The sequence below is a fragment of the Penicillium cataractarum genome (assembly GCF_028827025.1).
Source record: "Penicillium cataractarum strain IBT 29864 chromosome Unknown utg000001l, whole genome shotgun sequence".
Classification (NCBI taxonomy): domain Eukaryota; kingdom Fungi; phylum Ascomycota; class Eurotiomycetes; order Eurotiales; family Aspergillaceae; genus Penicillium; species Penicillium cataractarum.
Window position 1 is genome coordinate 2,645,509 of NW_026622737.1, and position 12,299 is coordinate 2,657,807.

At 47.7% G+C, this 12,299-nt stretch overlaps 7 protein-coding genes across 7 annotated transcripts; 2 read left to right on the plus strand and 5 right to left on the minus strand.

Moving 5' to 3' along the window:
• Window positions 1–181: 181 nt before the first annotated feature.
• On the minus strand, window positions 182–1,984 carry N7496_000913 (ankyrin repeat domain-containing protein; the record flags this gene model as incomplete). The annotated part of the gene is made up of 1 exon (XM_056693844.1): window positions 182–1,984. One exon carries the CDS (start codon window positions 1,982–1,984, stop codon window positions 182–184), a length of 1,803 nt encoding a protein of 600 aa, XP_056560573.1.
• Window positions 1,985–2,063: 79 nt separating this feature from the next.
• Window positions 2,064–2,591, minus strand: N7496_000914 (uncharacterized protein; the record flags this gene model as incomplete). Its single annotated transcript, XM_056693845.1, has 1 exon — window positions 2,064–2,591. One exon carries the CDS (start codon window positions 2,589–2,591, stop codon window positions 2,064–2,066), a length of 528 nt encoding a protein of 175 aa, XP_056560574.1.
• A 198-nt stretch (window positions 2,592–2,789) lies between these two features.
• Window positions 2,790–3,823, minus strand: N7496_000915 (uncharacterized protein; the record flags this gene model as incomplete). The annotated part of the gene is made up of 4 exons (XM_056693846.1): window positions 2,790–2,837; window positions 2,885–3,394; window positions 3,600–3,733; window positions 3,790–3,823. 4 exons carry the CDS (start codon window positions 3,821–3,823, stop codon window positions 2,790–2,792), a joined length of 726 nt encoding a protein of 241 aa, XP_056560575.1.
• Window positions 3,824–3,959: 136 nt separating this feature from the next.
• On the minus strand, window positions 3,960–4,494 carry N7496_000916 (VOC family protein; the record flags this gene model as incomplete). The annotated part of the gene is made up of 3 exons (XM_056693847.1): window positions 3,960–3,992; window positions 4,048–4,190; window positions 4,275–4,494. The coding sequence occupies 3 exons, from the start codon at window positions 4,492–4,494 to the stop codon at window positions 3,960–3,962; spliced, it is 396 nt and encodes a 131-aa protein (XP_056560576.1).
• Window positions 4,495–5,244: 750 nt separating this feature from the next.
• N7496_000917 (uncharacterized protein) lies at window positions 5,245–5,726 on the plus strand (the record flags this gene model as incomplete). Its single annotated transcript, XM_056693848.1, has 2 exons — window positions 5,245–5,384; window positions 5,447–5,726. 2 exons carry the CDS (start codon window positions 5,245–5,247, stop codon window positions 5,724–5,726), a joined length of 420 nt encoding a protein of 139 aa, XP_056560577.1.
• A 45-nt stretch (window positions 5,727–5,771) lies between these two features.
• Window positions 5,772–6,818, minus strand: N7496_000918 (uncharacterized protein; the record flags this gene model as incomplete). The annotated part of the gene is made up of 1 exon (XM_056693849.1): window positions 5,772–6,818. One exon carries the CDS (start codon window positions 6,816–6,818, stop codon window positions 5,772–5,774), a length of 1,047 nt encoding a protein of 348 aa, XP_056560578.1.
• A 2,246-nt stretch (window positions 6,819–9,064) lies between these two features.
• On the plus strand, window positions 9,065–10,107 carry N7496_000919 (aldo/keto reductase family protein; the record flags this gene model as incomplete). The annotated part of the gene is made up of 2 exons (XM_056693850.1): window positions 9,065–9,367; window positions 9,442–10,107. The coding sequence occupies 2 exons, from the start codon at window positions 9,065–9,067 to the stop codon at window positions 10,105–10,107; spliced, it is 969 nt and encodes a 322-aa protein (XP_056560579.1).
• Window positions 10,108–12,299: the final 2,192 nt, after the last annotated feature.

Here is a 12,299-nt window from a genome sequence, read left to right on the forward strand (position 1 = left end):
GTTTAGCTCTCGCCAGCTATTGAAATATACAGCTCCTCAAGGCCTCAGCCATGAAAGGTCCCATCGCAATCGGAAAGAGAGATCCTGATATAAGACTGAGATCATTCATTTGTGTTAGATGTGTCTAAGTCTGACGTAAACATGACTGGCAGTGTCTCCTAATTATGAAAAAAAAAACAGATTAGCCATCAACAGAAAAAGTAACTATAGGAACTGGATTTTTACCATCTGAAAGGCTCTCGTCGTATGGTTCAAGCAGTTCTATGAGTTTCTTTTTGGCAGAAGCCACGATCTCAGGGTCAGAACTGCCGCCAACAGACTGTAAGTCAAGAACAAAGTCCAAGGCTGTATAGCCATCAGCATTTTTGATATGCGGATCAGCTCCGTGCTCCAGCAGAACCCTGACATTATCCATGAGTCCCTTCCTAGCTGCAAGATGTAAAGGAGTGGCCCCTATCATAAATCGAAAACGGTCCTCCGAATCAGATGAGTCTGATCGACCGTTATAGTGACCGGATCTGGAGCGGGAGTTATTATCGTCGCAACTCTCATTTTCAGATATAATGGTGTCATCACTATTGTCACCATCTGCATCTGAGTGTGCATCCGAGTGTGCATTTCCACTACACTCACTGGTGCTACTTTTGCTCTTGGAGTCTTGCGATAGACTGCACGTATTTCTCGAGATGTTTGGCTCGTCATGACCCAATCGGCTTTCAGAGGAATCTTGGTCTTCCACTTGAGTCTCGCTCGGTAATTCCCGAAGCTGAAAGTTTACATCTGCAGTTTCCGAGCCAAGAAGCGCCTGTAATATTGACAGGTCGATCATGGTGGCCGCGCAATGAAGAGCTGTTTTCACCATCGGATGGGTATCATCCTTCATTTCGAAACAAACATTCGCCCCACGATGAAGCAGCAGGTGGATAATCTCTTTAGAGTCTGAATCAGCAGTGTAACTGACGAGCGCTGCATAAAGCGGCGTCATGGTGCCATATGGAGGAAAGTCTATCGTGGCTCCACAATCGATGAGATGTTTGACCATTTCAGCATCAACTTTAAGGGCAGCTATGACAAGAGGGGTACCCGAAATAGGCCGGATTTCAATTTCGCTGCCTGTATCGTCAATTTCATTGTGCCACGGCTCCAACCATTCTTGGCCGTTGATGTCTGCTTTGGCCTGTATAAGGAGCTGGAAGGCCCTTTTAGATTGTCCTACAGATCGCGCGAGCAGCGTTGCCCCGTGGCCATCAGGCTCATTCGGGTCCTCGCCACGCTCTAGAAGAGAAGCAAGAACATTCGGAAAATCGAATTCAGTGGCGAGATTCAAGCTTGTTGTCTTTGAAGGGAGATAGCTTTTGTCTGATCGTTGGTGAATTGTGTACCATGTCCTGAACATCGGACTATCCACACTGCAAAGAGACAAGATTGATGTCATCCATTTTGAGTTGTCATCGAATTTGGCCTCTTTGCTGTGTTCCATCCAATTTATCGCTGCATACTCTAAGAATGCGTGATCCTTAGTATATTCAGAGACTCGCTTGGCAGCTTCATCAGCATCCTCGTTTTCAACCACGAGTGGAGTTTCGGAGAAGCAAGTGAAAGAAAGCAGAGCGATGCAGATCTTTGCGATCAGCATTTCCGAGTCTAGAGGATTAAAACTAAATTTCCAAGTTCCACTGGCTCGACTCATGTTGTCCTCGTTGATCAAAAATTCCTTGGCTGTTTGGTGGATGAGAAACACTGAGCCACCGTCAACAGTGACCAGAAGACCGCAAATATTTTTGATTCTCATTTCAAAGACGTCGGACCTTTCGACCCCAATTTCTTCGTATGAGCGATATTCAAGATCGCAGGCAAGAGCTGTAGCTATTCTCATGTCATCAACCGCCAAAGGCTCTTTTGCCGCAAGGATGATATGCAGGAGTTGCCTTGCAAGCTCTGGGTCGCGGCATCGCTTTAGGATTGCATCAAAAGCATCAATCATACTTCGAGGGAGACTTGAGATAATTTATGCAGTTCTCGCTTATTGGCCGGGCGTTTGCTGAGGCGAATTTCTTCCATTATCAAGCTGAGCCACAGATATGTTCTGTTGTCGACTGAACGTAACTCCTCAAGTATTCTGTTGCCTCTTCGTCGAATCCCTTTTGAGCTGCAAGTCTTGGGATGTCGACATTGATAACGTGATCGATTTCATCTTTGATCTTTTCGGATTCATGGTCTCCAGACAAGTGTATAGTAGGGGCCTCCTTCATGAGATCGTGGAATTGCAAGTGGATGTGGGAATATGGGCGGCTGGTCAAGAGGAACTTCAACCTGGGCTGAATTTCATCATTTGAAGCATTCTTGGCTCGGTGGTAGAATGAAGTAATTGTTTCAATTAGGAAAATTCGATCATCGTCGCTGCATTTGTCGAGAGCATCCAGTACGCACACAACTTGTCCGACAGCGGGATCGGTAGCTGTCTGGCAGAGGATCTCAAACATTTCGTCGAACAAGTGGAGTAGTTCCTTCCCATTGAAGCTATAAGAAGAAACAGCATGCTTCACCAGAGATGGGAAAGCAGAGAATAGTTGGTGCAGGATCGCGGACATGGCGCTGAGTGCTCTTCTCTGGTATGGAGAGATGTCTTTGAAGAAGAAATAACAGACCGCAGAGTGCTTCTGATGGCTAAGGGTAACCAGCCCTTCATCAATGAGGGTTCTCGCTAGAAAAGACTTTCCCGAACCGGGCTTAGCAGACAACCATAGAAGATCGGGCCCTTCGCTCTCTCTCTCCAATCGAGGAATTTCTTATTCTCCAAAAACCAATTTCCCGTTTCCAAGACCCTTTTTGGCGTTCTGTTTTTCTGATTCTCGTACGGATTCGATTGTCGAAATAGCTGTACACAATTGCGCTCCTCGTCGGTCTGACGCCAGGTCGATTGCATCATGGTCTGCTTTTCAATGCCATGCGTGGTCTTCTCCAACTCTTGTTGAATCTTCTGCAGACCACTCTGCATGTCATGCTCACTATCTTGCAGAGCTCTTTCAATTCGTTCACGACTCAAGTCTTGAGCAATCTCGGTGCACTTTGCCTCAAGGGTCTTGATCCGACTTGTTAGATCTGCCCAGTCATCGGCTTTGAAAACGTCCCGCCCGTATCGTTTTGCCCAGTTACGTGAATGCTGTCTCACGAGTCGAATCTGAAACACAAGGATTGTTTTGTACAGTTCTACAGCTGTATCCTCGAAGTCTCGAACAAGCTGTAGGCTGTCGGGTTGATAGTCACTCTCAGTCAACCCAGTGTTTCCCGGTCTGATAAGCCTTTCCATGACCCTCAGTCTGCGCACGGCAAAGGGAACAGCCTCGAGACCACCATGAGCAGCTGTTGTTTGCTCTGACGGATTTAGAAGAAGCTAAGGCATGGAGTCAGACTTTATCGCAAATGATTCATCAAGTCTTGAGAATATACCGGCAAGAAAATGCATACTCCAGCCCACGCCAATGCGGCATGAGTAATGTTAGAACTGTTAGAACAGGCTTCTAACCTGTATTGCAACGGTAGTGGTTTTACTTCTATAAGGAGGCATCCTCGGACTAAGATTCGCAATACGCCCTCACTCTGGGATCCTTCGGTCGCACGCCTCTGTTCAGATGTGCCTGGGAGATTTTAACCAACACCGCCTGCAAAATCCCAGGCCACTTCAGCTCGCCGAGTGGGACGACCAAATTCCAAATGATGAGCTCCTGCCAAGCTACATCAGATATATGATAGAGTGGAAGGTTACAGTGAATAAGAAGGTTATCTTACGAAAGACGAAAGAGGAGGTAGCACTAATCCGCATTGCATAAGTATTGTAGACGTGCTAAAAGCTAATGTTCCTTTCCCACGTGTATTGGGGTTTTCACGGAAGGATGAACGATCACTATTCAATTTATTTTGTCTACAGTGCCTCCAATATCAAACCCTGTCAAAGCATACTACTTCTCCAGGCCCTCAGGACAATGGGTAACCTGTAAAGCCCGGATGAGCTTGGGAAACTAGCGGAATCAAGGCACCTGTACTTACCATCTCCATATTATTTCCAATTGGATCCAAAACATACGCCGCGTAATAATGCTCATGATACTCTGGTCTTAACCCAGGCTTGCCGTTGCAGGTGCCCCCGGCGTTGGTGGCAGCCATGTGGAAAGCATCAACAGCAGCTTGGTCTGCCATGGGTCAGTCAGTGAAAATATAACTTGGACATCTAACAAGAAGGGTATCCATAAGAGATATCTAGGAGGACACCGTACTCGGAGCTGAAAAGGCAAAATGAAACCCCGACGGAATGTGAATTTCCTTCTGAGCGATCCAAAAATCAGGAAACTCGCTGCCCAGTCCGACGAAACCAGGGAACCGCATTATTTCCCTGTAACCTAGTGGAGAGAGAGCCTTTTTATACCACTCGACAAGAGGGTCGAAATGCTCCTCCGGGGCAGAGATGGTGAGGTGATCGATGTTCGCGGACGGCATATTTGTTGACTGCTCGAGAAATAAATTAGGTTGTCATTAGATAGTGAGCAGAATGAAGAGAATTTTAAATCTTTGAAGGGCATCCTTTCCACTTTTTTATATCACAGCGGAACATGGACTGTGGCATCCATCAACCAACGCACGGACCACCTTGCTGCCTGCTGCTTGAAACTTTCCCATTGTTTAGTCTTGACGTAATGGCCCGGCCAATTTTAAACCTGGGATACTTCATCTGGTAAATTCTACAGGAGTGGAAGCTGATGGCCTACTCAGAAACTCAGAAACCGGGGCCGCTGGTTGGTTGTTATGCGCCAATATGGATTCCTTCGGGCCAACGGCGTTGGTGCGCGGGCTCTTACGGTTAAGCCCGCTTCTAACTCCGCCTAAGGCGTGTATACACTAGAAGATAACTTTTTTGCCGTTATCTCATAGGCATGATTATGTTGAGGAATCCCTTTGGGCAAAAATCGACACATACAGTTAGCTTTTTGGTCCCTCTAGTGTAAGCCAGGCTTCCGCGGCCATGGAGGATTTGCGGAAGAGTTGCGGAAGACTATAAGAGGCTTCCGCCTCTGAGTAGAAAGCTAGCGGAAGCTTGGTGAAACTGAAACGAGAGGATGTATTTAAACTAGTTAGCAATCATCTATATGTGCCTTCATCTTCACTATTCATCGCATTGCTTAATTTACAAGTTGCCAAGGAACTTTTCAATTTGAACCATCGATAAACCGTTACAGCACGCAACGCACTATGGGAGACCAACGGGACCATCATCCCACTCCTCTTGGAAATTGGCTTGAAGACCTCTTCAACAAGTTGTTTTACCAGCCAGATGACGGACTATGCAAAAATACGATGGAAGAAGAAATAAGCCCTCAGTTGAAAGTTTGGTAATTTCTTCCTTCTATGACTTCTTGCTATGGATCGTTAATCAGTCTAATATGCTATACAGTATCAATGGTCAGCGTGTGTCCAGGGAGGAGTATGATCAGGTGGTAACAGAGGCACGACGAACCTACAACATCAGCGTGCAAAGTAGCCGTGAGCTGCTGGCCTCACCCGATGTAACGGATCAAGGCATTGGTTCCGTCGCGCACATTCAAACTTTTGTATTGGAGGATAAGAAAACAGGCACTCAACGCACACAGACAAGCTTGACCATTTCTGTCATTGAGAGTAGTGATCGGGGGAAGCAGTTGAATGAACTGATGGAGATTATACTAGATCAGTGAGATTTCCTTAGCTTTATGAATGTTTTGAAGGTCAAACTGTTTTTGTCAGGCGGAGGAGCCAAGTTCGTCTAACGTGAGACCAAATTTATGGAGTACGTCTTTTCCTAACCAGTGACGGCAATAATCTACTCCCTTTATGAATCCCATCATTATCATCCCGAGTTCTTCCATGTCTCCTGGTTGGGCTTGAGCAGTATCGGACTCCCATGTCCGAAACCACACTGGAAGCAATAAGTGGTCTTGGAGAGCTGCCATCCAGAAGTATTCGGATGGTGCAGTCCAGAGCGCCCGCTGTGCATAGAAACCAAGTTCCGCAAAATCATGGTGGGAAGCATCCCAACCGTTTTTGAGAAACGAGTAGAGCCCTTCAATGGAAAATCCGACGATGAGGGTTCGTCGTACACATTCATCAAATACCCATGCCTGCCATGCATCGTGTCCAGACCCTGTGTGAGTCGCATTTCTCAATGCATCGCTCACAGGCTTGGCATGGCACTTGAGCTGTCGAAGCCATCGATCCAGGACAGGCCCCGCTGCTTCTGCCTGCGATCGTAATGTAATATCCCCATCGAATAGTTGAACGATCTGGTAGAGGCACAATGCCTGCACCGAAGCTAATTGATCGGTGGGTGGCATATTATCTGACTCGCAGTGCTCCGTTATTAGTCGTCGCGCCGCTTGGCTGATGCACCGATTGACCAAGTGTTCGTTGTAACTATTTCTCTGGGTATAAAGGGAGCACACTCCTAGAGCTTCTTGCATGGACGATGGTAGGTGGTGTGTATATAACCGGGCGTGTATAAATGGGATATGTCCACGACTTGCGAGCATACCTGGCCAGGACTTGAATTGCTTCACGGCCGAAATAATTCGCTCTTGATATATCTCACCTGCCAGGACACTTCGGGTCGGTGCCGTATTATCCGCCCCAACTTGGTCCGGGACCGCAAAGCTGTCGATATCTTTCATGATATCCTGCCAGTCCAGGTCATAGTCTGGAAAACAGGGAAATGCCGATCCAGTTAAAGTCTGACCCGCGGGAGCATTATTATATACGTCCAAAGGTCCGACGGCCGTATTCACATCCGGCATCCCCGTAGCGATCCTGGTCACACTTCGCGGCGAGACTGTCAACATCGGATATTCACCGTCTGCAACTTCAGCTACCGCTATAGGTCTCGTGTGTCGCGGGTTCTCATATGTACACGGCAAGGATCGAACACGGCAGCGATAGCATGGGGAAGATAGGTCACAGCGGCGTTTCGCTTTCACGCAGTCTCGGCACGATCTCCGATAAGGTGAAGGCATTGCAAATGCCGCGGGCGAAAATAGGAGAACAAGGAGGTCGGCTTCCGCTAGGAAGAAGAATAAGGGAAAGCGCCTAGCCAGGAACTGCGCAGGATCGCGGAAGCTATAAAATGGTGAGTCATCTATTCATTCCTATTGCCCGGTTACACGCGAGGTAATCCTCTCATACAAGACCTATTTTCACCTCGCCCCTGAAAGTGCTCACACGTTATCACGTTTGCCTTGATTTGGGTAGAATGTCAGGACGGCTGAGGGAATGGAACGAGTTTGCCAACGTAAATCTTCCGCGACCGCCGATCCACTATGAGTCCCGCTATTCGGCGGTTCGGCGGAAATCTAAAGCTAGCGCAAAGATTGGGTTGGGGTTGGCGGCCATGGAAGATGATGAAAGTACACAATATCAGGTGACCAACCAAGCTACGCTAGGGACTTGGAGATAGATTCGCATTAAGGTAAGCTTTGTGTGGTCGTTCGGGTCGCGACACAGGAATTTAGCGACAACGGAGGAAATAATACGATCCCTATGGCGCTGATCAGCTTCAGTAAGCTGCCAATCATTCTCACTCAGCTTTTGCACGATTCACCACTGTGAAGGAGCCGGCTGGTCAAGGGTGATGATAGTGCCAGGGTCGAAGCCTCTCCGAAACCAGTAAGGCATGATGGAAGCGAGGGGGTAAGCGGTGTTGAGGGGTTTGACAACTCTTGGAAAGACTGGAGATGTAAGGAAGCATGGGGGGTTGCTAGGTTAAGGTTATGGCGGTCGATAGTTACAAACTTGTGTGATTTACGGTAGACGATAGAGGGGCCTTCCCCAAGACTCTTAGTTAGCGATTTTTAAACCGGCAGAATCTCGATATCAGCCATTCTTTGTCACATATAATCTATGCATTTCCTATATCCCTTCTAGAAAAGCGATTTTACCACAGGAAACCGATTAAAATAGATTTAAATCAACCAACTAATAAGATTACTTAGCATTTAAAATTATCCATAATCTCAAGACTAATCTTAGGACCTAGAATCTTATCGCTAATGTCCCAAATCACTCACGTTAGTATGTATAATACTAGTAAATCCAAGTGCTATAGATAACGCTGTAGTAACGAGTTCTGCGGAAGTCCCCTCTATCGTACACCGTAGTGATTACTGATGTTTGACTGACAGAATCTATAACCGTAATTGACAGTGTCCCTTTCCCAATGTCTGTGTCACATTGCACTTTTAGGCCAAGGAGATGCGGACTTGGGGGTAAATACGGGTGCTTAGAATCAGATCTGGGTTCAAAAGCCGTGAACGACTCCCTCTTAGTCAGATATTGTCCGAGAAACGAAAATTTTACTGCGCGATTCTAGTCGTCTGTTTAAAATTAGTAGTAGTACTTAACGCCCGTTAGACCACGGGCGAAGTTAGCGGCCCGAGACCGGTACGGGGACGTTCTAAGCCAAGGAACTAATTTATATGAACTCCCGGGCCAGCAGTCGCAGGTGCGGAAGCTCCGCTAGCTGCTAGCGCCCGACCCGCCAGTGATGACAGCCACAATTCGCTTGTACCTTCGCTGCAAAAATTTCGTGATCTCAGATGGAAGTCTCCGGGGTCGCATATTATAGGCTATCGACAAGCTGCTAGCCCGCACGCGGCAAACAATCAGACCTTAGTCTATAGACAGCTACCCCTAGTACTAGTATCAGCTATTCCTCGCATTCGGGAAAATGTTTCCCAGTCAAGATTAGCCTATGCGTATTCTGATTATTAACCCGATGTTGCCTACGGGCTAACCCGCATGTGCATTGCTGAGAAATCTCCGTCTGCTTTGTCCAGAGAAACACAGAATGATGGCAGGGCAGGAAGCGGTATGGAGCAAGAGATTAAGAGATATAAAAGCCCTCAACTACCCCCATCGATTAGACTCCATCATCACCATTGCATATTCAGACCATCCCAAACAACAAAAAAGAAAGAAAAACGAACGAACAAACACAACACAATACAAATAAATCTCTTATTCCTCAACAAAAACAATTCGAAGCACCATGTCCTCGCAACCCGTGCAATTAATATTCGGTGGTGCCTCCTTTGGCCCAAGCATGAGTTCCGAGTTCGGATCCCTTGAGTCCTCAAAGCACGCCTTGGATCTCCTTGAAGCCAGCGGCGTGAAAAATATCGATACAGCCCGACTCTACGCTGACAGTGAAGAATATCTGGGCCAGGCGGGTGCCGCCGCCCGCTTTTCGATACATACAAAGTATCCCGGAGGCTTTGCGCCGACGGCGTCGAGTAAGGAGGGCGTTATCGCGAGTATAGAGGAGAGTTTGAAGGCTTTGAAGACGGAGCAGGTAAGCTGCTCCCCCTCCACGATTGAGATCCATACCACTTAGTGAAGTAAGAAAGATGACTAACATATAATCAGGTCGACGTCTACTACATCCACGCGCCGGATCGACGTGTCTCACTGCAAGACCTGCTAGCCGGGATAGATGCCGTCTACAGGTCTGGAAAGTTCAAACGCCTTGGCCTGTCCAATTTCCTGGCCGAAGAAGTCAAGGAAGTTATTCACATCTGCAAGGAAAACAACTACGTTCTACCGAGCATTTACCAGGGAAACTACAATGCCGTCGCGCGACACTCGGAATCAGCTCTCGTCCCTATTCTCCGGGAGCATAACATTGCCTACTACGCCTACTCGCCTATTGCCGGTGGATTCCTAACCAAAGATGTCGAGGCTCTGGTGGCCGGCGGCTCGGGACGCTGGGATCCCAAGACTCCAACCGGAGGAATCTTCAACGATCTTTACACGAAGCCGGCAATGCTAAAAGGCTTAAAGCTATGGGGAGAGCTTGCGGCGGAGGCAGGAATTCCCAAAGCGGAGTTGGCGTATCGCTGGGCGGCGTATCATTCCGTTTTGAACGGGGCGTTTAGGGATGGGCTTATTTTTGGTTCGAGGAACGAGAGGCAATTGCAGACCACCTTGGATGGCCTGCGGAATGGACCGTTGCCCCTGTATGTTGTTGAGAGGATCGAGAGGGTTTGGGAAATTGTCAAAGATGAGGCACCAGTCGATAACTTCAATAAGTAGTGATGACTCGACCTCCATTGACCTGACCTTGACCGGTTGGTCATGCAAGGATTGCTTGTCCCCCCTGCACGGTTTGCCCTGTAGGGTTGCTGGTGGTTGCCAGGACCAGGCCTAGGCCTTTCCCTTCTTCTTCTTCTTCTTCTTCTTCTTCTTCTTCTTCTTCTTCTTCTTCTTCTTCTTCTTCTTCTTACTCTCTCTCTAGATAGACCAATTGACTTCGTTCTCCGCTTTGCTACTTTGCGCTTGTGTCACAGACACCATTAGGTAGGGTAGAATTGGGTTGGGGGGAGAGGCAACCCTAGACGGCATCTTCAGCCGGATGTTTAGTAAAAGCAAAAAGCTTACATCAACGATAGTGAGAGGACCTATTCAAATTCATCCTATGATGTGGCTTAAAGCATAATCAAGGACATCATCGAATCATTATATTTCGAAAGCAACACTCTCACATGCATTCCCTTCTCCAGCGGGCAAACACAGAAAACCCCTAAGCCACTTATAATACCACCAACACTCCCTTGCAAGGCTCAACTCCGTTGTATCTGACGCACTTAACACGGGTGTCACCACTGTCACAAATGGAACACGACTTGCAGGCTTATCACAGGCCGCCGCCGCAGTGAAGCAAATCCAGAGGTATGCTGTTGGAGCGTGATTCTTCCACGAAACCATGTCCAGTTTGCAGAGAGTAGAGCGAAGCATTCTAATGGCCATGCGGGAGATCGTCCTCCGGTCGCTGACAACGGACGTACTATCAGGGCACAGTGTGTTCTGCAAGATGGACCAGAATATGCGAATCGCTAGGTGGAAGCACTCATTTACAATTTGGCTTGTTTTGTTGGTAGGCATGGTTTGTGATCCTGTCTCTGGGAAAAGTTCTTCGCTGGCCCTATCCATTATGGAAGCGGCGTGCAGGGTATATAGTTCTTGAATCGAGGCTTGCTCGGCAGCGATGATGAAATCGAGAACGCTGTGTAGATCGGACGCAGTATCTCTAGTAAGTAGGCTATTCTGATTTTGTGCAATTCGTGCTATAGCCCTCCGAAGTAGGTTAGATGGCAGACAGTCAGACTTGAGTGTGAAATGGTTAATATGTGTTGAGGTGTTAACAGGCGGGATAAATGGTGGCTCCTGGTCCACAACCACAGAAAGTCCTAGCAATATGCTAGACAAATATGTTAGTCTGGCCGAGTGTAAAAGGATGGACTACTTACAGGTTCACTATGGCGTTTAGAGCCTCGAATTCCGGGCCTCGATTCTGATTTTTGGCAAGCATCTGCAGCAGGCCGTTTCTATGAATCAGCGCCGAATCTGTATTGTATCCACTCATCTACGTGATATTAGTAGGCATAAGTATAGCGGTGCGCGTAATGCTTCCGTACATTATAAAAAGTCAAAGTAAGCGCTGAGCTGGCCATCTCGTAGCTAGTTCCATTGCTGTCCTTCAATTGCTCGCGCAGGATCTTTAAAGCCAGCGACTGGTGGTATAATGTTTGAGGAGAGTGAGGTACCCCCTGGATAGCGTCCCAGTGAGCAGATGCAGAAAAAAGGACTGCCATGAATAAACATGGGTCCGCGAGGGCTCGACTCATCCAAAAACTATTGAGATGTGTGGTGAGGCTGTTCTGCACTCTATAGAGCGGCGGAACAAAGCAAATCTCAGTATCTAGGTAGATTAGCGGTTTCATAGTTCGGTCTGACAGAAATGACTACTGACAAAAATAGATTAAGCCCGCGAAATAATGGCGTTCAGGTACCGGATACTTTGGTTTGAACTGCAGCTCAAAAAGTGCGAGCGGAGAGGCCGTCGTTCGCTGCATTATTAATTGGCTCATATCACCGGGGCGCTCCGTGGCACTGTGGCTGGTAGTTGCTGTTCTATCTTGAAGAGGCAATGGTTGAACTGGTTCCGCCCGCATATCCTGGTTGGCGGAGTGGTCTTTTTTTAGTTCATAGTGGCACGAAATGTCGAGTCTGCCATTGAATTAGGACACAGTGGTATTCGGGCAGGAGGAGAATTACCTCTCACATCGCGAGCAATTCGGCAGGTCTCTACTGCACGCTCGCTTTCCCACTCTGCATTTTTCACAGCTAACTGGGGACTTGAAGGGTCGTGGACTGTTAACAAGGTGTCTGACCGGGTAGACTGAGGTTAGCATTTTTCTTTTAACAGAGAGATGTGCTACATGCCC